Genomic DNA, 23,320 nt, shown 5'->3' with positions numbered 1-23,320 from the left:
ACTTATATATGTACAAAAATAAGGGTAAGTACGATGAAGGGTTGGAATATGACTGTATAGATGAAAATTATAATAGATTTTATAAAAGGAATTGATAAGGTAAGTTGTTTGTAAAAAGAAAGAGGAGAAATTTAAAAAAAAGTGGGAGATAATGGCATCAGGCAGGAGACTAGAACAAAGCCATACACTAGAGATTTAGGGTATATTTTGGTCTGTTAGTAGAAACTGTATCCCAAAATTTTAAAGAGAGAACAACTTATATATGGTTAACTACAATGAAGGGATAGAATAGGACTCTAAAAATGAAAAATAAAAAAGATTTTAAAAGAAGGGATTGATAAGATGTTGGTTGAAAAAGGGAAAAAGAAAAATTCAAAAAAATATAGAAAAAGGAAAAAAAAATTAAAAAAATTAACTTTGAAAGTCTAAAGAATCATGGGGAAAAAAGCCATAAATTCTGTGTGCTGTATGCCCCTAGTGCTGGAGTTCTGCTGTTCTCCTTGATCGGTAAACTTGGTCTTGGCTGGCTGTTCTTGCTGATCTTCTGGGGGAGGGGCCTGTTGCCGTGGTTCTCAAATGTCTTTGCTGGAGGTGGAGTTGCCCCACCCTTGCGGGGGACCGGGCTAAGTAATCTGCTCGGGTTTGCTCTCGGGAGCTTTTGTTCCCTGCAAGCTTTCCCTACAGCTTTGGAGGTCAAAAGTGAAAACGGCGGCCTCCCATTCTCTGCCCTGAGGAGCCGAGAACTTGGGGCCCCACTCCTCAGTGCACCCCCAGAGAAAAGCAGTCAGTCACTCCTGTCTCCCAGGTCCCCGGCTGCACTCCGTGCTCACCCGGCCTGTGGCTGAGCATTTCTATCTCTGACACCCAACCCCATTTGGAGTCTCCAAACCCAGCACATTCTTGCAGTGCGCTCCCGCGCCTGTGTCTCCCCAGATCTGCTGCTTGTTGGGTCCCTGCTGGAAGAGCAGTGGTCCAACTGTGCCTCGGATCACAGTTTATGGCCACCCCACACTGAGAGCTCATTCCTCGGCTCCGTCTTTGCAGCCAGCTTCCCCGCTCCGAAACCTGGGAGCTCTGCCACACTCAGGCACCCCCGGTCTTTCTGTGACCCCGAGGGTCCTGAGACCACACTGTCCCAGCGAGAGTTCCACCCCCCCCCACTTAGCCACTGGAGTGACGTCCCTCAGTGGAGCAGACTTCTAAAAGTTCTGATTTTGTGCTCCGCGGCTCTATCACTTGCTGGTTGATGGAAGCTCCTACCCCCCGTGGTCTGTCTTCCCAAATATCGCCTCGGATTCACTTCTCTGCACGTCCTACCTTCCAGAAAGTGGTAGCTTTTCTGTTCAGAGAGTTGCTGCTATTCTTTTCTTTGATCTCCTATTGACTTTGTAGGTGTTCAGAATGGTTTGATCCCTATCCAGCTGAATTCCTGGGACCAGATGAAATTTAGGTCTCCTATTCCGCCGCCATCTTGCTCCCCTCCGAGGGAGAAAATCTTAAATAGGCTCTATGCCCAGTGTGGAGCCAGACATGGGACTCAGTCACAATTCTGAGGTCGTGACCTGAGCCAAAATCTAGAGTTAGACCCTTAACCCACTGAGCCACCCAGGTGTCCCTAATACCTATTTTTATGGCCTAATAGTGCTAGGTAAATACCTATTATAGTTCTGATACATCACACACTTCTCTCATTATGCTTTTGAGTATAAATCTGTATTCTGTGTTCTCCTTATGACTAAATATTGTTCATTGCTGAGGCAAGTAGTATTCTGTAATCACATTTCCATTCTTGTGCAAGTTTTGTTTTTCTGGGGGTTAATCATTACTTCAACTTTTTTCCTTTGTATGAATCTTTTCTCTGTATCTCTTTCTATTCCTTATGAGAACTCTATGAAGTAGCTGACTTTTCAACACATCCTTCCACATAGTCAAACATTATATCACTTCTATTTCTTTCCCAGAAAAGTCCCTTCTTGATCACTGGTTTTGCTATCTCTTCTGGACTGGAAGCTTTTTAGACCATGCACAGCTGTAATACTTGGACATCCTTCTCTTACCATCCTGGGAATTATCTTGTCTGTCTTTTCTTGGATCCCTGGTTTTCTGAATCTCATATTTGTCTTATTTTCTGCCAATACCTGTTGGTATTTTTGTTGGGATTGTGACAAATTAGAAAATAATTTAAGGAGGATTTTTACAACTGTATGATGTTGAATTTTCCTATCCAAGAACATGGTAAAATCTCTATATTCAAATAAAAAGTTGCATTTTAACAATAGTGTTTTGAAGTGTTTCTAAAAATGATTTTTCACTTTTTTTGGTGAATTTTAATACTAGATACTATTTTTGTGTGTGTGTTGGTATAAATGAGGCTATTTTTTTCATTATATAGTCTAATTGACTATTTTTTATGTATGTGAAAGCTGTTTTTTGTATCCTTCTATCTTAATGAATTATCTTTGTGTTGTAGTAGTTTCGGGTTCCCTAAGTATACAATCATATAATTTCCAAATTGAGATAGTTTTATCTCCTTGTTTCCAATTTCTATTCTTATATTTCTTTCTGTGGCCTAATTATGTTAATTAAATACAATGCAATGCATTATTAAGTATTGGGCTTTCTATCTTATTCCTTATTTTAGGAGAAGTTGCTTCTTCCATTTAATAAGGTGTTTTTCCATTAAATTAGATGTTGCATTTTAGGGTGATTATATGCTCACTTATGTATGTATGATACAATCATAACATACCTGTATATGATTTTGGTTTATACTACATACCTTTGAACTTATAGTATGAATGTTTTAACCTTAGCAATGTATACTTGGTATGTGAAAATAAATGCTCATTTCTAATTAGTACCAACTTTTAGATGACTGACATATTTGTCTAATAGGGTTATTGGGAAATAAAATTATGGATGAAAAGTGAACTGGAAAGATGTGATAAGCCCATATTTGAGAGGGTCTTAAATATCATACACAAGAATTTATAATTCAGATTGGGTAATTGGGAGCCATAAAAGACATTTGAGTAATTTAGAAGAAAATTAATTTAAGGGAATTAATCTAACACCATGAAGTGAAGAGAATTTTCAATATGTAACATGCAGTTGACTTTTTAAATGATACTTATTATTTTCTTTTCTTTTCTCTTTTTAGGAAATTGAACTTAGCTCATTAAGAGAAGCTTTGTCCTTTGTGTCATTAATTGATGGCTATTATAGATTAACTGCAGATGCACATCATTACCTCTGTAAAGAAGTAGCACCTCCAATGGTCCTTGAAAATATACAAAGCAACTGTCATGGCCCAATTTTGTGAGTAATAACTTACTTTAAAAGTAAATTTTTAAAAAGTCAATGAGATATTGACAAAGAGAATTTTACATAATGAAATGATACACGTAGGTTTAGGAGTTGAGGAACAAAATACTGCCTTAATGTGACTGAAACTTTTTTTTTTTTAACAAAAGTCTATTTGCAATCAGATTACATAATAATTAGAATTATTTAGGATATCATTTGCTGTTTGTATTCCAATCTATAATACTTCTAAATTGTACAGTCTGACATTTTGTTGCCTCAGTGCATTTAAGTAATTCTTGGGTGTTAATTTTTTTTAATTTTTCTAAAAAAAATCCTCCAATTTATATTTCATTAATTTTGAAATACTGCACATTTTGATAATGCAAAATTTGATAATTGTCATTATTTTTGGATAATCCAGCTCCTTCTACTGAAAGCTTTGAACACAAGATGTATATGATGTCCCTATTTCTAAGACTAATGCTGTGTAGTACTTTCTGCAGTGATGAAAATGAAGATGTTCTGTTTCTCTGCTGTGTAATACAGTAGCCACTAGTGTAACTGAGGAACTGAATTTTAATTTATTTTATTTAATTTATTAATTTTTTTTAAGTAGGCTCCATGCTGGGCAAGGCTTGAATTCACAACCCTGAGATCAAGACCTGAGCTGAGATCAAGAGTCAGATGCTTAACTGACTAAGCCACCCATGTGCCCTGAGAAACTGAATTTTTAAATTTAATTTAATAACTTTATATTTAAATAGCAACCTGCAGCTACTAGCTACCATATGGATCTGCACAGTTGTAGACCTTTACTTTAATACTGGATAAAGCCAACTATCATGCATAACATCTGTTTTGCCCAAGTCCTAGTTATCTCTCAGCCAGTATGTACTTTAGTGATTGGCACCAGGCTTGAAAGACTTGAGCAGAAGAAGTAGTCTGGGTTCGTGAGCATATGTGTCTTGACCTTAACCTACCCTTAATTAAATATTTGAGAAAACATATCCTGACTGATGTTTAAGACTTGATTCTGTCTATACCTCTTATCTGTTTAATAATAAGTATTGTTATAAAAAAGTTACACTGCTTGAACATTCTATAACTTAGGTGTTTAGTATTTAAAAACCTACCATTTCATTCATTCCTGTGTTATTTATCCATCCATTCAAGCATTATTTCATTTATTTATAGGACATTTACTGGGTACCTAATATGTGCCGCTGGTTTATGTGTGAGAAGTACAGTGATGAATGGAACAGATTTTTCCTGCTTTCATACAGATTACATTTTGACTTTTCTTTCAAGATGTTCAGCTTCAATACAACATACAGCACATTTTGAAAATCAGTAGTCTTTGTCACTTGCCATAGGTCTTCTAGTATACTTTGGTATTATATTAAATATTAAAATAATGCATATAAATTTTTACATTAGTAATTTCTACGGTAGAAAAGACATAAGTGTTTTACAATATATTGTTTGCATGGTTAAATGAAGTTTTATGGGAGTGAGTATGGTTTTTAAAATACTAAATTTTTAATTAGAAGGCAGAAAATTCAAATGAATGAAATGTTCTTAGTGATTTTGTGTGTCTTATGATACCTTTTATTTGTTTTTAAAATCCGTTGAATTGGCTTGAACTTATTGCAAAATACCTTGGTGCAGCAGTGTTTTTCCTTGTAAGATAACTGATAAACATATAAAGTAGAGGAAACTTACAAAAATTCTGAGACTTTTAGATTTGACTTTTGATCTCTTAGATGACATTTTGGTCTTAATGTCATGGCACTTGTTACATTATCATTCAAGTTACTTCTTTACCTTTAGAATGGATTTTGCCATCAGTAAACTGAAGAAAGCAGGTAATCAGACTGGACTCTATGTACTTCGATGCAGTCCTAAGGACTTTAATAAGTATTTTCTGACTTTTGCTGTAGAGGTTAGTATTTCACATTAATGGTAACATTTTTTTTTTTTTTAATTTTATTTCCCACTCCACTTCCCTCCTCTGGCAAAGGTAACATCTTTATTTAGTCTGTGTAATTTCCCCTTCATGTTGATCTACCATTGTTTCTTTTTTTTAATACTCAGAATTACAACTCTGGATATGATAACTAGCATAATAATGCTTAGTTTACCTCAGGGATTCTGTATCAATAAATAAGATATAATTTCTAGGATTTATATAAAAATATGAAATTATTTATAATGTCTTTATTTGGAATTAATATTTTCTTTTTTGATGTTTGGATGTTACTAGTGTGTCAGATTTTTTCAAGTCTCTTCAAGTCTCCTTTCAGAAAAATGGAGATCTTTATGAAAACACACAGAACTAAATGAATCAAAAGCAAATTTTGCTCTTACTGGTAATGGCTACAAGATTAGAGTGAAATAGGTCGATAACAAAAAACATAGCACTTTTAACTAGTGGTTTTCCAGTATTAAGAATAACGCTCTACATTGTGTATGTCTTAAGGATAAAACTACAATAAAACCACACTGTTAATACAGAGAATTTTGGATCTTGTCTAAGATTGTTTATTACCCAAAATATTTAAAAAGGTACTATCACTTATAAGGCAGTTTCATGGTATAAATCTTGAGAAACTTTATTGCAGCTTCCAAAATTTATCTTACTTTTTAAAAGTATAGAAAGTAAGGATTTGGTAATTCAATTATTTTAATTTTTAGAAAATGCATTCATATTTAGCATATAGAGTAAATTAATTGTCCATAAATACATAAGGTAGGTTACTCAATGCGTTTAGCATTGTATAATACTAATAGTCTACCCTAATTTCATTGTATCTTTTTACTGTAATATATAACAGTCCATTATATTCAATTATCAATTCAAAATGTGTTTTTCTATGTTTACTGTATTTGCTCAGCCTAATATGAGGGCTGTTATATTAGAGAGTGTATGATATAACCCTGCGTTAAGAAATGTATCTTTTGGGAAAAGTAGGAAGATATACCTAAAAAGTATTAAATTGATCATGGTAATTATTCAGTATAGACAAATGTAGACAGTAACAGAAAGGGTTATAATTAAGAAAGTGCTTTATTTATTTTTTTTTAAGATTTTATTTATTTGAGACAGAGAGAGAGAGTGAGCACAGGGAGAGGACAGAGGGAGAGGGAGAAGCAGACTCCCTGTTGAGCAGGGAGCCTGATGTGGGACTCCATCCTAAGACCCTGAGATCATGACCTGAGCCGAAGGCAGACGCTTAACCAACTGAGCCACCCAGGTGCCCCAGCAAGCACTTTTAGGGTAGGAAGGACTTAAGGTATTTTGTCCATTTTATTTTATAAATGGTTCCAAGGAGATTGAATATGCTAATAAGAAGCTCAAAAAATAGATGAAGTTCAGAGTATAGTACATAAAGCAAACATTGGAAAGCCTAAGAATATTAAAATCACCATATGAGAGGTAACTGCAGATACAGTCGTGGCAAAAGGAATGGGTAATCACCTTTGCTTGTGAGATGGGGTCAGGGACCTCACAGGAAAGATGATACTTGAACTGAGTGTTAAGAAATGTCTAAAAGTCCATTGCTCAGAAGGAGAGGATGTATATTCATAGGTAGAGAGATAGCAAGTTTATCAAGACATGAAACAACATGGCATTTGCTTGAAATTTTTAAAGTCGTTTAGTATACCTAGAACATAGGTTGTCGGTTGACAGTGGTAGAAGGTGAAGTTGGAGATGGCATCAGAAGCCAGCTCATGGAAGGCCTTATGTTCTAAAATAGTTTTAGATTTTATCTTGTAAATGATGAAAAACTGTTAAGGATGGTATTATTATTGTTAATTATCATTGCTTTCTTACTTGCTTTTTAAGAAAATCAGCTGTTAGGCCATTTATGGTAGGGTACATAATTATAATCAGATACCTTTTTGAGGAACCAGGCACTCCTATCACCCTATACCAGTACTACGTTAGGATTCACAGTTCAAACGTCTAAATGTTCTGTTGGCTGTTTTTGTGATAACATTTTTGTCACAATAATTATTGTTTTGACGATTGTAATTTTTCCCTCTGTCTCTTTATAATTAACCTTATATAGCGAGAAAATGTCATTGAATATAAGCACTGTTTGATTACAAAAAATGAGAATGGAGAATACAACCTCAGTGGGACCAAGAAGAACTTCAGTAATCTTAAAGATCTTTTGAATTGCTATCAAATGGAAACTGTTCGCTCAGACAGTATAATTTTCCAGTTTACTAAATGCTGTCCCCCAAAGTTGAAAGGTAAAATAATTTTCTTATTAGTTTTAAAATACTGGTCATGGATCGTGTATATGGTAGAAGGCATCTTTAGTATATTTCTTTCAAAGGAAATATAAAAGAAGCAGCTCTAAAAACAAAATTTTGTCTCATTCTCTTGTATAAGCATCCTCAGATAGGATTGTTCAGTTTGATTTAGGTTGTCTAGACATGACCTGAAATTCTATAATTCTAAAATTGTAACCGTGTGGCATAAAATCCATCACTTACTTATTGAACTGAAAGACTCCACAACCAAATTCTCATATGTTGTTCTAAGTAAAAACTTTCATACTCTTTTAGAAATTTTAATTTCTATAGTTTTAAAATAAAAATAGTAAGATTGGAAATCTCTTGAAATAACAGGTTTATTAAAAATTATTTGAAAAATTGTATTAGTTAAGGAAATCATTACAATTTTGAATGTTTGAAATAACTGGTTAAAATACATCAAAGTTCAATGAGTAAATTCCTAAAATAAATTTCTATTTATTAAAAAAATTAACAATAAGTTGTTAAGTGTTTTTTATATATAAAACACATTTTATTTTACTCCTTTGGAGCAGTTTATACCCTAAACGTGTTTTGGTTGTATACATCTTTTCATTGTTTGTTTGTTTTTAACAGATAAATCAAACCTTCTAGTCTTCAGAACCAATGGCGTTTCTGATGTTCCAACATCACCAACATTACAGAGGCATAATAATGTGAACCAAATGGTGTTTCACAAAATCAGAAATGAAGATTTGATGTTTGTAAGTCATTAGATGCTAATTATTATCTTTTTGTCCTTTTAAAACAACTGTTTTCTTAATTTCCTATCCCACATTACATTCATGTGACATTTGGAATTATTCTATTATAACCTATAAATTCAAAAATTTATTTCAGTTTAAATATTTTTATTTCTTATGCAAATGTGATACCAAACTTGAGTTAAAAATTAGCAAAACTAATTATTTTAAGAATGGAATTTTATTCTCTTATTAAGAATTTAAAAATATTCCTTTATGAATCTTAATTTAAGAATTAAAAATCTTTGTCTGCAAAAGACCTGTGTCTTAATTCTCAAGTTCTCAAGAAAGTGAGGGAAATGCAAGGGGTTAAAAATAAAGAAGGAACTGAAAACAAAGTGTACATAAGAGCTGACGTTTGGGCTGCAGGTTGATGTTGGGGGGTCGGGATTAGTTTCACTAATCAAGGGAATTAAGATCTCAAAGCAACACAAAGAAGGGCCAAGGCTTAAGACCTACATAAGACCAGGAGTTAAAAGTGAGACCATCTCTGAATAAAGCCAGGACCCTCAAGTAAATACATTCTTAGTGAACAACATGGATTATGAAAAATTCACCCACTAGAAAAAGAAGAAAAGGAGTATTGTCTGTTTTAGTTGGGCTCTTGGGAAAAAAGTGTCTCCTGAGAATTTGTAACCATAAGCTTTTCAGTTTAGATTTCTTTATACCATCTGCATAGTCTGAGAAACCCTAAGCCAATAAATTAAAATAAAAAGTGGTATTCTCCTAGTAGTACCCTGTGATGCTTGGAAGAAGCAAATACAAAATCTTTTTGGAAGAACTTACTCTTGACCTGGGCCATCCAAGATCCCTTCAAATAAACTACTCTAAACATGAGATTTTAGTCAAAAATTTTAAAACATACAGGGAAATAACTCAGGATTAAGCGAGAATCAGCAGACCAACAAACATCAAAATTAGAGCTCGAAGAACTTTTCAGATTGACATGATAAAATACATATATATGTTTAAAGATACAAATGGAGTCAAAAACATGGAAAAGAATCAAGACATTATCGGGACGCCTGGGTGGCTCAGTTGGTTAAGCGACTGCCTTCGGCTCAGGTCATGATCCTGGAGTCCCTGGATCGAGTCCCGCATCGGGCTCCCTGCTCAGCAGGGAATCTGCTTCTCCCTCTGACCCTCCCCCCTCTCATGTGCTCTCTCTGTCTCATTCTCTCTCTCTCAAATAAATAAATAAAATCTTAAAAAAAAAAAAAAAAAAAGAATCAAGACATTATCAAAAAGACCAGAACGATTTGGAGGAAGAAAAGTATAGAATTGAAAAAATATGCTAATTGACATTAAAACAAAATAGACAAGTTAGAGAGCAGATTACTCATGGTTGAAGGAAAATTAGTGAATTGCAAAATAGATCTGAAAATTATTCAGATGCAGCAGATAGGGAGGAAGAAATGGAAATTATGAAAGAGAGCTTAAGGGACAGGAGAGGGGAATGAGAAAGACCAACTGATGTCTGAGTCCCTAAGGAAACAGTAGATAGAATTATACAGAATTATAAAGACAGGAACCCCCCACGTGAGTAACAGCATACAAGACTTGCTACATGACCTAACATCACAAAACTAGGAACAGTAGAGCTTCAGTGTGAACACAGGCAGCCCTACTTCAGAGTGCAGGCTTTCAACAATTATTTTGTAAGGACATGCAAGAAATACTAGTAATAGTAGTAATGACCAACACTTACCGAGCATTTACTTTGTGTCACGGACTGCACTCAGTGCTTTCATGTATTCATTCATTTATTGTTCATAACAATACCGTGGAAAAACGATTCTCCCCATTCCTCAGATGAGGAGACCAGGACAGCGGCAGCACAGAGAGATACTGTAGCCTGTCCGAGGTCACACAGCTTAGGAAGTGGTGATAAGGAACAGTCCACATTCTGCCTCCACAGACCATACTGTACTGCCTTTCTCTATTATGAGAGGCAGACAAAGAAAAATATTCATGTAAGTAAGTGTAGGTAAACACTGACACTATGAAAAAGTGATAATTATAGCTAATTTCAGGGCGTTTAAGAACATGGTGGAACCAAAATGCACTTTATTCATTAATCCGTCTGTTTTTTATTACAGAATACAGATTAATATTTGCTCATGGATTTTTAAAAACCCGTTGTCATTAAACATATTTCCTAATTCCTACATCTTTCTTCATCTTTACTCATTCTTTTTTTCTCTTTTTTCTTTTGAAGAATGAAAGCCTTGGTCAAGGCACTTTTACAAAAATTTTTAAAGGTATAAGAAGAGAAGTAGGAGACTATGGTCAACTACATGAAACAGAAGTTCTGTTAAAAGTTCTGGATAAAGCGCACAGAAACTATTCAGAGGTATGTATGTTCTTTGTGTAGCTTGTGTAGTTTCTGATATTTAAACATATGCTCCCATATTGACACACATTCATGCATGCAGCCTTTCAAAACTGCAATTTTTAAAAGCATATATATCAAGGACCTTTCTGAGGATGCTTTCTGGGGGAGGCTATAGAAAATTATAGAATTTTTTGATAATAACTTATTTCCAAACTAATTACTCTTAACATTGTATTATGGGTATTACTACATCTCTGCATATATTAAGGCAGGAACTTTCAAACTGGCTCTCCAAACTTTTATGGGTTCCACAGATTTCCTTCACAGTTTATTTTTAAAAAAATTTTTGAAAGGCGCTGTACTAAAGAACACTCTAGGTGAAATATGGGTGCCTCTGGGCATTTTCCAGAGATGCTAGCCAGCAGAAGGCCAGTTGTTAGTTGCCAGGGTCCTTAACATAGCAAGACATCACCAAACATGACATAACAAACATTTATGACACTTAAAATGTCTTAAATGGTATTAGTGGAAGCTGACGTGAAACATCTGAGGGAAAGTTTTTCTAATCCAGAATACCACAGTGATGATGATTGTGATCTTCAACAACTGTCCCCAGAAGTTCTAGTCAAAGGTTGGTTGAGTTAGAGTGATATTAGTGCCATGCCCGTCTCCTGACATAATTGTCATATTTTATCTGCACAGAGAACATTCTTAATCCTTTGAGAAGTTATCTGAAGCTCTCATCCATTTATTTGAGTCCCCTATCACTGTCTCTGGTGTCTGCCTCTGTGCTCTCCCCCAGGTGCTAGGGGTCCAAGGCTGTTGATCTTGCAGCATTCACCTGGCCCTGTACCACTATTGCTCTCTCTCTGTTATTTCTTATTCCAGGCTTACTCAGGGGTTTCCTCAGAATGAACTCGAGCATCAAGGTTGATAGCAGTCGCAGGTCCATGTAAGGGAACCAGAACAGCCTTATCTGTAGTCCTGCTGAGAATAGGAGAAAGTGCATTTCTCGTACAGCAAACAGTATCTTTCTGACCTATGAACATTTATAGGCACAAACAATAATACTTTTACATTTTTTGTATGTTTTTCTTTTCCTTAGTCTTTCTTTGAAGCAGCAAGCATGATGAGCCAGCTTTCTCACAAGCATCTAGTTTTAAATTACGGAGTATGTGTCTGTGGGGAAGAGAGTAAGTAAAACTACAGACTTCCTTATGTTAATGTTAGACCTTCTCAGAGCATCTATTTTTGTTTATATAGAAAATTCAGTTTCAGGATCACAACTAAGTATCACTATAAACCATAATTTAAGAAGAGTTAAATATTGTTGAAATCAAAAACATCGAAAACTGTTCAGTTTTGTTTTCTAAAAAAGGAAACCAATGAATGAAATTAAAATGCAGAAGACAGTTAACATACCTTATGTTAAAATGCCCAAACAGTAGAGTATTACAGTAAATAAATGTCTTACAACCTTTCTGGTAACCATAGCAATATGAATTATGGTTCATTATCATTGGAATAACTGGCTATTACAGTACAAATTTTTTTTGAATTGTAAAAAAATCATATAAATAAATGATAGACTGAATTTTTAATGGAACTGACTAAAATGATTAGATGTTGATATTTGATATATTCTGTGTCTAAATTTAGACTGTTCATAAAAACTCAAGAAGTTTACATTCAGAAAATTACTTACGTAATTCTCCATTTTCCACTAATAATATGGATGAAATATGCATCCATTCTTATGTAACATTTCTTCATATCTTTGAAAATTGATATTCTTTTCAAAGGCAGCGATTTTCAAATCTGTTCTGTGGAGGTATTTCAGGTATCTCAGGGTTGATGAAGTGAGAGTAAATCTAACTCCAGTCATGGAAACTTCTGCTCACTTATTCCCAACTAGAGTAGTTCTGTATTTATCTTTTTTATTTATTGATACTTCTCATAATTTCCCATTTAGGGGAAGAAAATACATTTTTTTTTTAGGTTTGAAACAGTGTTTCAGAGCATGTAATTCCAGTTCTTATGCTTGCTTTTATATTTATTTCATTTATTCTGTGATGTACTTTTTTCACATTTAAAAATACCTGAAATTGGGAAGTGTGATATAATCAATGACATGTCATAATTTAATTTTTTCTTTTATGACACATAAAATAATGAGACGACAATCAGTGGTATCTCTAAAACATAATAGGTCTTAAATGCCACATAAAAAAGTTTTATTAAGCTTTTGTTCATTGTAATTCTTTTATATTTATTCTTTTTTTTTCTTTTCTTTCTTTTTTTGACACTTGCCATGACATAAATTTACCTGTGGTCAGTTCTTAATTATTGGTATATGGATTGTTCTCTAAATTAATTATGGGCAGCAAAACATTCTTTAAATTTGTTTTAGTTACCCAGCAAGGTCTAAAGTCACTAACTTTTGTCACTAACAACAAAGTTGTTACATACCAAGTAAAACTAAGTAATTTTAATATTAGATCAAGCAGAATCACAGTTTAAGGTGGTAAGATCATGCATTTTATTTATTTTATTTTTATTTTTATTTGGGGGAGGGAGGGGCAAAGAGAGAAGGGGAGAGATAATCCCAAACAGTCTCCACGCCTAGCACAGAGCCCAACTCTGGGCTCAACACGGGGCTCGATCACACAACCCCGAGATCATGGCCTGAGCTGAAATCAAGAGTCAGAGGCTTGACCAGCTGAGCCACACAGGTGCCCCAAGATCATGCATTTTATTTTATTTTTAAAGATTTTATTTATTTATATGATAGAGAGCGTACGAGTGGGGTGAAGGGCAAAGGGAGAGGGAGAAGCAGACTCCCCGCTGAGCAGGGAGCCCGATGTGGGACTCCATCCCAGGACCCTGGGATTATGACCTGAGCCGAAGGCAGATACTTAACCAACTGAGACACCCAGGTGCCCCAAGATCATTCATTCATTCATTTGTTCATTTTATTTCTTTATTTCTTTATTTACTTACTTACTCATTCGAGAGAGAGTGCGCGAGAGAAAGCACGAGCAGGGTGGGGGAGAAGGAGAAGCAGGCTCCCCACTGAGCAGGGAGCCCAATGCAGGGCTAGATCCCAAGACCCTGGAATCATGACCTGAGCTGAAGGCAGATGCTTAACCAACTGAGCCACCCAGGCACCCAAGATCATTCATTTTAAAACAAATGTGAAACATAGGCATGTGTGAAGTATAGGCACTTAACTTTAAACTGGGCCAGGAACTAACATGGATTACAATGTGAAAGTCTGTCAGAATTTCTTTAAGGATATATATAGTGATGCCATGGTTAAATTTTTTGCTTGAATTTTTTTGGTTTTTATTTTATCTGAATTTTCCATTTTTATAATTAAAAAAAACAAATCCTTTTTTTCTCATTTATATAACTTATTGTTTATTATGCGGTAGAAACAATAAAATAATGTCAATAAATTTAGATTTGAAATTGAGAACCTGAGCTTATTGCATTACGAATTTGTACTAGACGACAATAAACCCTACTCCCAGTTTAATTATTAAACAACATGTCTTACTGTAGAAAGAGTCTTTGGCTTTCTGAAGCTTGGTCAATACTGGAAATTTTTATCTATTTTAAAGGCAGGACTGTTTTTAGAAGCAAAATATATCTTAATAGTATATTTAAAATACACTTCTAAAGGTAGAGCAATGCAAAACTAATTTTTGCTTTTTTGCAGCATAAATTAAAAGGATGAATGGAGTTCAAACTCAAATTTTCCTTAATACCTGCAAGAATAGACTTGCTATAAATTTTTATGTGTAGAAGAAGAATTTCAGGAAGTTTTGATGTCTAAATACAGTAGTCCCTCCTTATCTGCAGCATATTGTTCCAAGACCCCCAATGGATGCCTGAAACTGAGGATAGTACCCAACCTTATATACACTAAGTTTTTTCCTATATATACATACCTGTGATAAAGCTTAGTTTATAAATTAGGCACAATTAGAATGACAGCAATAAGTAATAATAAAATAGAACAGTTATAGCAATCTACTGTAATAAAAGTTTATGTGAATGCAGTCTGTCTCTCTCTCTCAAAATATTGTATTTATGCCATACTCACACTTTGTCTTGTGATGATGTGAGATGGTAAAATGTCTATGTGCTGAGACGAAGCGAGGTGAGTGACGTAGGTAGGCACTGGGGCGCAGGATTAGGTTATTACCTTCTGACAGTAAGTCGGAAGAGGATCATCTGCTTCTGAACCTGTTGACTATGGGTAACTGAAACTGTGGAAAGCAAAACCACGGATAAGCAGGGGGCACTACTGTAGTTTCATGGAAGAGAAATTAACTTGGTGACAAATTTTCATTTGTTTAAAAAATGCAGCTGTAATTCAGTACTAATACATAGAGGTATGCTGGATAATAATATATAAATGTAAATATAAAAATATATAGTAACATAATAATGACAGTATATAACATATAATGTGTATATATGTTATATATAATTATGTAATATATGTAATTATATATAATATTGTGTATATGTAATTGTTTAGATTCCTGCATCTTGCGGTTGTGAATAAACTGAACCCCAAAATACAATGGTATATGCTGTTAAGCTTTCTTTACATTAGTGAATTTTTGCATAATTTAATCTCTTTACCTATAATACCCACATATAACTGTATATTTATAAAAGTTTAAAATTACATATATTTTTATTGTATGTGTACTTGAGCCTTTTATTTTTATATTTTAATGCAGATATTCTGGTTCAAGAGTTTGTAAAATTTGGATCACTAGATACATATCTGAAAAAGAATAAAAATTCTATAAATATATTATGGAAACTTGAAGTGGCTAAACAATTGGCATGGGCCATGCATTTTCTAGTAAGTAAGAAGTATAATTTTTTATTAAAAACTTACGGTTCGATCTTATGAAGCAATGTAAGCAGTTTCTTGACTCAGGAACAAGAAATATGTAAATAAATCTGAGTCATTTAAAATAATCTGTTAGTTGATGAATGAGATTATTTTAGGCATGTATTTATTTATGTAAAATCATGGTTTTGAAAGAGTTTTGTCATTCTGTCAATCTCTTAACATTGCTGGTAAACAGTCTGTAGTTTGTGTCACTTGGGTTTAGAGAATTTAATAAAAAATATGCAGAAACTTGTGTTAGTTAATGATCGCAGAAAATGCCTTGTTATGGTGTCTGTGGGCAATTGGACATTATGTCCAGTGAGAAAGCAGTATTGCCATAGAGGCTGAATACCAGAGGGCCAGCCAGTGATCAGACTCCTCAGAGTGCCCCTGTATCTTGCTGCTGAACAGAAACAATATTTACTTGCTGTTTAGAAATGCATACTGTTTAAAATCTCAGGTTTAGAAAGTGAAGTGGCATTGGTAGTTTTAATATATTCTTTTTATTATGCGCGTAGATTGTTGTGTCATTTGAGAAGTAAAACAGAAAGCACAGTGCTGCCATAAACCTTTATTTCAAAGCGTGCTTCCAAATTAATGTTTATTAGCTAATACTGTCCTATTTTTTTCTTTAAATCCATGTTGGGACCTTGGATATACTAAGTTTTCAAATATTTGTAGATTGATATTTGAATGTCTGTGCATTTAACTTTAATAGGAAGAAAAAGCACTTATTCATGGGAATGTGTGTGCCAAAAATATTCTGCTTATCAGAGAAGAAGACAGGAAGACAGGAAATCCTCCTTTCATCAAACTTAGTGATCCTGGCATTAGTATTACAGTTTTGCCAAAGGACAGTAAGTTCTATAGGAAACGCATTTACCTTTTCTTTTACTTTTTTTTTTTTTTTTTGAGTATAGTTGACACACAATGTTACATTAGTTTCAGGTGTACAACACTAGGGATTCCACATCTCTACTTGGAGAGTAGTATAAAAAGCATGTTGTTAATTTTTTTCTCAATCTCTGTTATTAACATGTTCTTGATTAATAATAAAATTTAACTATCATTTTTAGCAGTCCATGTTATCATGGATTGCAAAATGATTTTTTAAAACAGTTTTAATCCCTACTTGAATGGAAGATCAGATTTTATCCATTTTTTAATGTGAAATTTTCTAATACATTCTTTGAGCAACAAGTAAATTATCTAAATTTTTCTTTCTTCAGTCACTGAGTAAAAACTTGAGAAGATATATTATCTACTTTGAGATCTTATTTAATTATTCAGCTAATTCTGACTTTTAAAAACTTAAAAAAAATCTGTGTTTGTTAGCCTTCTATTTAATACTATTAAAGTAAAAATTTCAGTCACATGCAGGAGTTTATTTTTGGTACAAATAATGTAATTGTATCTCATTATCTTAGCTAATTTCTCTAATTGAATGTTCTAAATGTAGACTCTAAATTGATCAACTTTTGTGCATTGATGTATCCTATTTAAGCCAACAATATTGAAACTTGTTAGCTTATCTGACAGTGAAGACAGATAATAGGGCAGAAAATGTTATAGGATCTTGGAACGTATATTCAGGGAAATTTTACTCTTTGGAATGGAAATGAAGAAGGAGAAAATTTATTCATGTGGTTAAAGAGAAAAGAACCTGTACTCTTTAATCTCTTAATTATACAGCAAAAATATTCATACTGCTTTACCAAAATATACCAAAAGATGCAACAGATTATCCTTCATTCTTATATATCATTTTATTTATTTTATTTATGTATCATGCCAGATTACCAGAAGGTGGATTTAAAATTGCTCCCTCGTTGCTTGAATAGCATTTTTCTGATGGGGTCAAAGACCATAGCAACTTTATTGGGAAATTGCATGATCTTAGCAGAAACTACCTATATCAATTCCATATTCATAGTATCTTGGTATAATTCAGTCATTCATCTGCCTGTTGGTCCTTGTTTTCTCATGTATATGTTAGAATTGCCACTGCTGTTTCATCATTAGAACAGCTCAGAATGTTGTTAACATTACCTTTACTACTTACACATTGTAAAGAAATTAAAAAAAAATCCAAAGGCAGTTTAGGACAAATTTTATGGAAAAAACTTGTTTTTGAATGCATAGGAAGGGGTAGAGAGAGTAGGACACGAGTTGAGACATGATGGCTTAATGGAAGGAAGTTTAGTTGATCTGGGATTTGTTGTATAAGATTCTAATTCTCTCCATGCTACTAACAAATTTTGTGACTTTGGGCAAATTATTCAGTCTTTATGGGTCTCAGTGTTATCATTGTTAAAGCTGAGATATTAGATGCTCTCAAAGGTCCCTTCTAGCTCGTAAGTGTTTATACCTGCTTGTGTGATGCACACAACACACTACCCCAAACAAATAAAAAAAGACCTGATTATTCAGATCAGTTAGAAAATTATTTGCACATAAAAGAATTGTTTACTTGTGTGAACCATTTTACCATACTTTATTCCTATCGTTTAAAAGTTCTTCAGGAGAGAATACCATGGGTACCACCTGAATGCATCGAAAATCCTAAAAATCTAAATTTGGCAACAGACAAATGGAGTTTTGGTACCACTTTGTGGGAAATCTGCAGTGGAGGAGATAAGCCTCTGAGTGCTTTGGATTCTCAAAGAGTAAGTTTATATTAACTGTGAAGTGGAATTACTCTGTGATCCTTGAATTTCGTTCACATGACTTGATATCTTTTTAGCCTATCTGATGTTAAAGAAGATGCTTGATACCACATTCTACAATTTATTCTCATCTGGTTCTTTAATTATAGAAGCTACAGTTTTATGAAGATAGGCACCAGCTTCCTGCACCAAAGTGGACAGAATTAGCAAATCTTATTAATAATTGTATGGATTATGAACCAGATTTTAGACCTTCTTTCAGAGCCATCATACGAGATCTTAATAGTTTGTTTACTCCAGGTATGTATTGATGGGATAGTCTTAATTGATTTTCCAGCCAGCTTTCTGTCTTTATTGTATTTAACAAATCTTTACTAATTTTGTAATCTCTTGCAAGAAGTTCCTTGATGTTTTTTTTTTAGTTTTTATTTTAATTCCAGTTAGTTAACATACAGTGTTATATTAGTTTCAGGTGTACAATATAGTGAACCTTCATGTCTTTTAGACCCTCTTAGTTTCTTAGGTTCATACGACTTTTCCTACTTTATACATATTCTAGACTTCTTGATTAAACAGTCTCTCCATTTTTAAGAGAAGCTTCTTCTTCAGTAACCTGGTTTTAGTTTACCAGTTAATGAGTAGTGTACTCTAGAAGTCTGTTTGGCTTATTTGACTTTTTAAAAGCAATTTTTTAAACTACTCATGTGTTTTATAATTGAGTGGTTTTCTAAACATGAAGTAGATTTGTTTTCATTTGTCCAGTCCTTTAAAATATGTAGCTAAATGTACATATGTCTGACCCATAGGTATTTCTTATTCCAATACTACTTGCCATTCTCATCAAAAAAGTCAAAATAATATAATCTTACTTTATAAATACTAAAGCTGCCCATTTTGGAAATTATTTATCCTTTGCAAAAGTCTTTCTTAAAAGCCTGTTATGTTATGGGTAATAAGAAAAGACTCGTTAATACAGCTTAAACTATTAGAGTTGTCCTGTGTCAATTTATATGTAGTATTTCTAACTCATTCTGATTATTTTGGTTAGCTTGAATATATATCATTTTAATTCAGAAAATGTAATTTCCCAGCTTATGGTAGTAATATACTTTATTTCTCCAGATTATGAACTATTAACAGAGAATGACATGTTACCAAATATGAGAATAGGTGCCCTAGGGTTTTCTGGTGCTTTTGAAGACCGAGACCCTACACAGTTTGAAGAGAGACACTTGAAATTTCTACAGCAACTTGGTAAGGTAAGATGTCAGAAGCTTTTTAAATAGTTAGCATATAATCCTAGAACATTTTATTTTGAAAATAAAGGCTTTAGGGACACCTAGGTGGTTCAGTCGGTTAAGTATCCAACTCTTGATCTCAGCTCAGGTCTTGATCTCAGGGTCAGTAGTTCAAGCCCTGCATTGGGTCCAGCATGGAGACTACTTAAAAAAAAAAAAGAAAGAAAAGAAAGGCTTTAGAGATTCTCTAAGATTCACTTTACACAAAATTTAGGGAGTGTTTATAGAAAAAAGGTTTAGTCATCAGTTATTGGAGAAATGCTGTGTTAAATAAATAGCTCTTTTTACTGAAGAACCTCTTGGAACCTTTAACATGTAATGTGCATTGAACATCTTTAAAAGGATGATAATTAGGCAGTATTTCTTGTATTGATTTGACCATGGGACTCTTTCTTGGTAGAAGTGCTTTAGTTATGTAGTAGAGAAAGGAACAATTAAACCTTTCTACCCATCTCCTTTTATAGTCATCTCAGGGTGAAATAATTAATCTCATTGTCCAGAGTCTAAATGTTGACTGGACTGTGTTTGTTAACAAGACAGAGTTTCTATCTGCTAAAAGTCACACAGTCATGCCTAGACTTTATATTTTAAGTAAGATCAGGAAAAGCTTAGTTCTTAGCAGGTCCAGTTAAAGTGGTAAGCTTTCTTTCTTCTCCTAAGCTTGTTAGTGTAGACTTCTGTACCTTGTGGCTTACAAATTGGAAAGAGAAGATCCAGGCCAAAACCAAACATTTATTATCACCTAGTTTAGGAATTAGAAATTTGGGAGCAACTTAGCTGGGTGGTTCTAGCTCAGGGTCTCTCACAAGACTGCAGTGAAGTTGTCGTCCAGGCTTTGCAGTCTCATTTGAAGGCTTGACTGGGGGAAGATTTACTTCCAAGCTCGCTAACATGGCTATTGACAGGCCTCAGAATATCTGTTTCCCATCTTAATTATGTGGGCCTTTCAGCAGGGCTGCCACACAGCATGGCAGCTGAGAGCAAACATCTCAGGTGGGAACCATGAACCTAATCTCAGGAGTGGTATCTTAATCACTTTTGCCGTATTCTGTTCATTATACATGAGGTGATAAATTCAGCCTACAGTCAAGGGGAAGGGATTATAAAAGAGCATGAATGTCAAAGGTAGAGAACATTGGAAGATATCTTAGAGGCTGCCAACCACACTGTGCATCTTGGCCATAACTCTATGTTGATAGCATCAGTTTCTTGTTAGTATACAGTGTGTCCAAAACTTATCAAACCTTTTTGTCATCTACTCCCCCGACCTTCCATCCCCAAAATTTATCTATTGACATCTCAGAAAGTGATCTTTAGAACAGTTTGGGAAGTGATGCTTTCAACTTAAGAGTAACGTCTTCATTTCACAATGAGAAAAATTAAGGTCCAGAGAGGTAAAGTAACTTGTCTATGGTCAAACAGCTATATAGTAGCAGATGTGAGATCAGAACCTTCCCCTATTCCTACTCCTGTGCTATCTCTACTATCTCACTTAAGTATTTGTTTTTGTTTGTGTGAGTATGCTTCAGTTGCATTATCTTCTATTGTTATCTTTTTGGGGCAAGTCATAGCATATGAAGAGATAAAGAAAATAATTATTTTATTTCACCAGGGATTACATTGCAAAATTGTTTATGGAAAAGGCAGAAATTAGTGTAACATGACTTATTCATGGATTTATTGTTGAATACATCTTGATTTATTGTTAATTATATGCAGATATTTTCATGACCAGAAACACTAGTCATTAGACTAGTAACCATAGTCACTAGTCACAAAATCATGAAAACCTTAAAAATTATTTTCTGTTACTCTGAACAAGCCATTTAATTTCTCTCATCTTTAGATCCAGCCTTTAATGTGTACTATTATATATCCTAGAGATCTTTTTTGGTAGACTATGCAGAAAGTTTTAGAAAATAAAATCCAACTTATTTGAAGTAAAGGGAACAACCTATATTGAAATTTCATTATCTTCAGTTGATGTGGCTATTTTTAATAAGCTTCTTAATTCTTATACTTTTATGTTTTCCCAACTGTTGATACGAACATGAATATATGAACATTTGTTTAAGACCATTTTCTAGGAAAAAATATCAGTGTTTCAAATTTCAAAATCCAATGTAAATTCCTTCACTTTAGGAGTCAAAACTTTTTAAACCAGTGAATGAAAATTTAAAGGGCAATCAAAAATGGGACATCTTTGGGAGGGTCTGAATTACTTCTAGATTTTTTGGGTTTTTTACCCTGAAATGATGTGGCTTTTATATACAAATATTTGAGTTCTTACAAAATGCTAGGTGCTCTGCTGGTCACTGTGGATATGGGATATAGGTATTGCCTTCGTAGAGTTTACAGCTTAGTTGGAGGAGGTAGATTGCAACTAACAATTATAGAACAGTGTAATAAGTATATACTGTATTTAAATTTCATACTGATCACAATTTCTAAAATTTTCATAATATGTGAATTGGTACAAGTGTCAATAAGGTAATTTCATGTATATTTATTCATTATTCAAATATTGAGATACCACATAGTTTTCTAATTACAGGTTGCTTTTTCATGTAAAATTCTAACGTAGGCCTTATGTTATTTTGGTTATTTTAAGAATTTTTTAAAAATAGGATGCAACACTGTGGTGTTATTCAGTAATTGATTGGAATTTGTTTAAAATTATCCAGAAAGTATTCCTAAGTTAAACAGTTATGCAGTAAATTGTAGTCTACTTATTTATACAAGAATATTATAAAAATTATTTTCAGGAATATTATTTGGCATTATTAGGGTATGTTCCTTTTTTTAGAGAATTCCTTATTCTTCATAATTACCCCTTTATTCTTTATTAAATGTTAATGTGCTTTTTCATAGACTGAGGTGGTATCTCATTGTAGTTTTGATTTGTATTTCCCTGATGACGAGTGATGTTGAGCATTTTTTGAAACATAATTCTAAAAGTGAATATACTATATTTGCAACATTCCCCATTATTGCAGCTTTGAGTTATTTCCTTTTTCTTTTTAACATTTTTAGTTTTTTACACAGTTCTTTGGATTTAACATTATTTTAAACATAATGTAAATCGAGGAGACTATAAGGATGGCATTTTCAAAATATATTTACAACCAAATATATTTCTCAGTAATTTAGTTTGTAGGAAATTAAAGGAAAATGGTATGGTCTTTAGTTAGTGGTAGCTATTTTAATGTGGCTATTTCCTAGCTGCATTTAATACGGTAATATTAATTTCATCTTTGCTTATTTGAAAGAATTGATGTGTTCAGTGGGCTGTCTAACTATTTTATTATTGAATCTAAATCCAAAATGCCATCCCTACAAAAGTGCTCACATGTCACCTTTTCATTTTATAAAAACACAGCTCTTGTTATACTGTGTTCCTTTATTCTTTTCAATTAGCAGCAGGGTAAAAATATGCACAGGAAGAATTTGTACTTAAAATTATTTCCATATTTTTTAAGACAACAGAAATAATGGTATATTTTAATGTAATACTCATAAAAAGAACTAAGAAGATATTGCAAAACTTTTCTTCTGCTACTTGATTTCTAAAATGTGTATTTTTGTGATCTTACTTTATACTTGTGCCCTCATATACTTATATTCTTTACTCTTCACCTCAATTAAAACCTAGATTTTTTTTTTAAAGATTTTATTTATTTATTCATGAGAGAGAGAGAGGCAGAGGGAGAAGCAGGGTCCCTGCTGAG

General features: G+C 33.6%; 1 protein-coding gene across 2 annotated transcripts in view; it reads left to right on the top strand.

Annotated features, from left to right (window-relative positions):
- Positions 1-23,320, top strand: part of JAK2 (Janus kinase 2) — a 151,363-nt gene that overhangs the window by 112,425 nt on the left and 15,618 nt on the right. For both annotated transcript variants that reach the window (XM_078061495.1, XM_036101216.2), the window contains exons 9-19: positions 3,161-3,318; positions 5,137-5,248; positions 7,380-7,566; positions 8,209-8,336; positions 10,594-10,728; positions 11,816-11,903; positions 15,468-15,595; positions 16,347-16,485; positions 18,143-18,294; positions 18,444-18,594; positions 19,417-19,553. In XM_078061495.1, the coding sequence (XP_077917621.1) occupies positions 3,161-3,318; positions 5,137-5,248; positions 7,380-7,566; positions 8,209-8,336; positions 10,594-10,728; positions 11,816-11,903; positions 15,468-15,595; positions 16,347-16,485; positions 18,143-18,294; positions 18,444-18,594; positions 19,417-19,553 (1,515 nt within the window). The remainder of the gene's footprint in view (positions 1-3,160; positions 3,319-5,136; positions 5,249-7,379; positions 7,567-8,208; positions 8,337-10,593; positions 10,729-11,815; positions 11,904-15,467; positions 15,596-16,346; positions 16,486-18,142; positions 18,295-18,443; positions 18,595-19,416; positions 19,554-23,320) is intronic.

This window comes from Halichoerus grypus, chromosome 14 (assembly GCF_964656455.1).
Source record: "Halichoerus grypus chromosome 14, mHalGry1.hap1.1, whole genome shotgun sequence".
In the NCBI taxonomy this organism is placed as follows: Eukaryota; Metazoa; Chordata; class Mammalia; order Carnivora; family Phocidae; genus Halichoerus; species Halichoerus grypus.
Note: the sequence above shows the minus strand (reverse complement) of the source record. Positions and strands in the feature narration are given on the sequence as shown.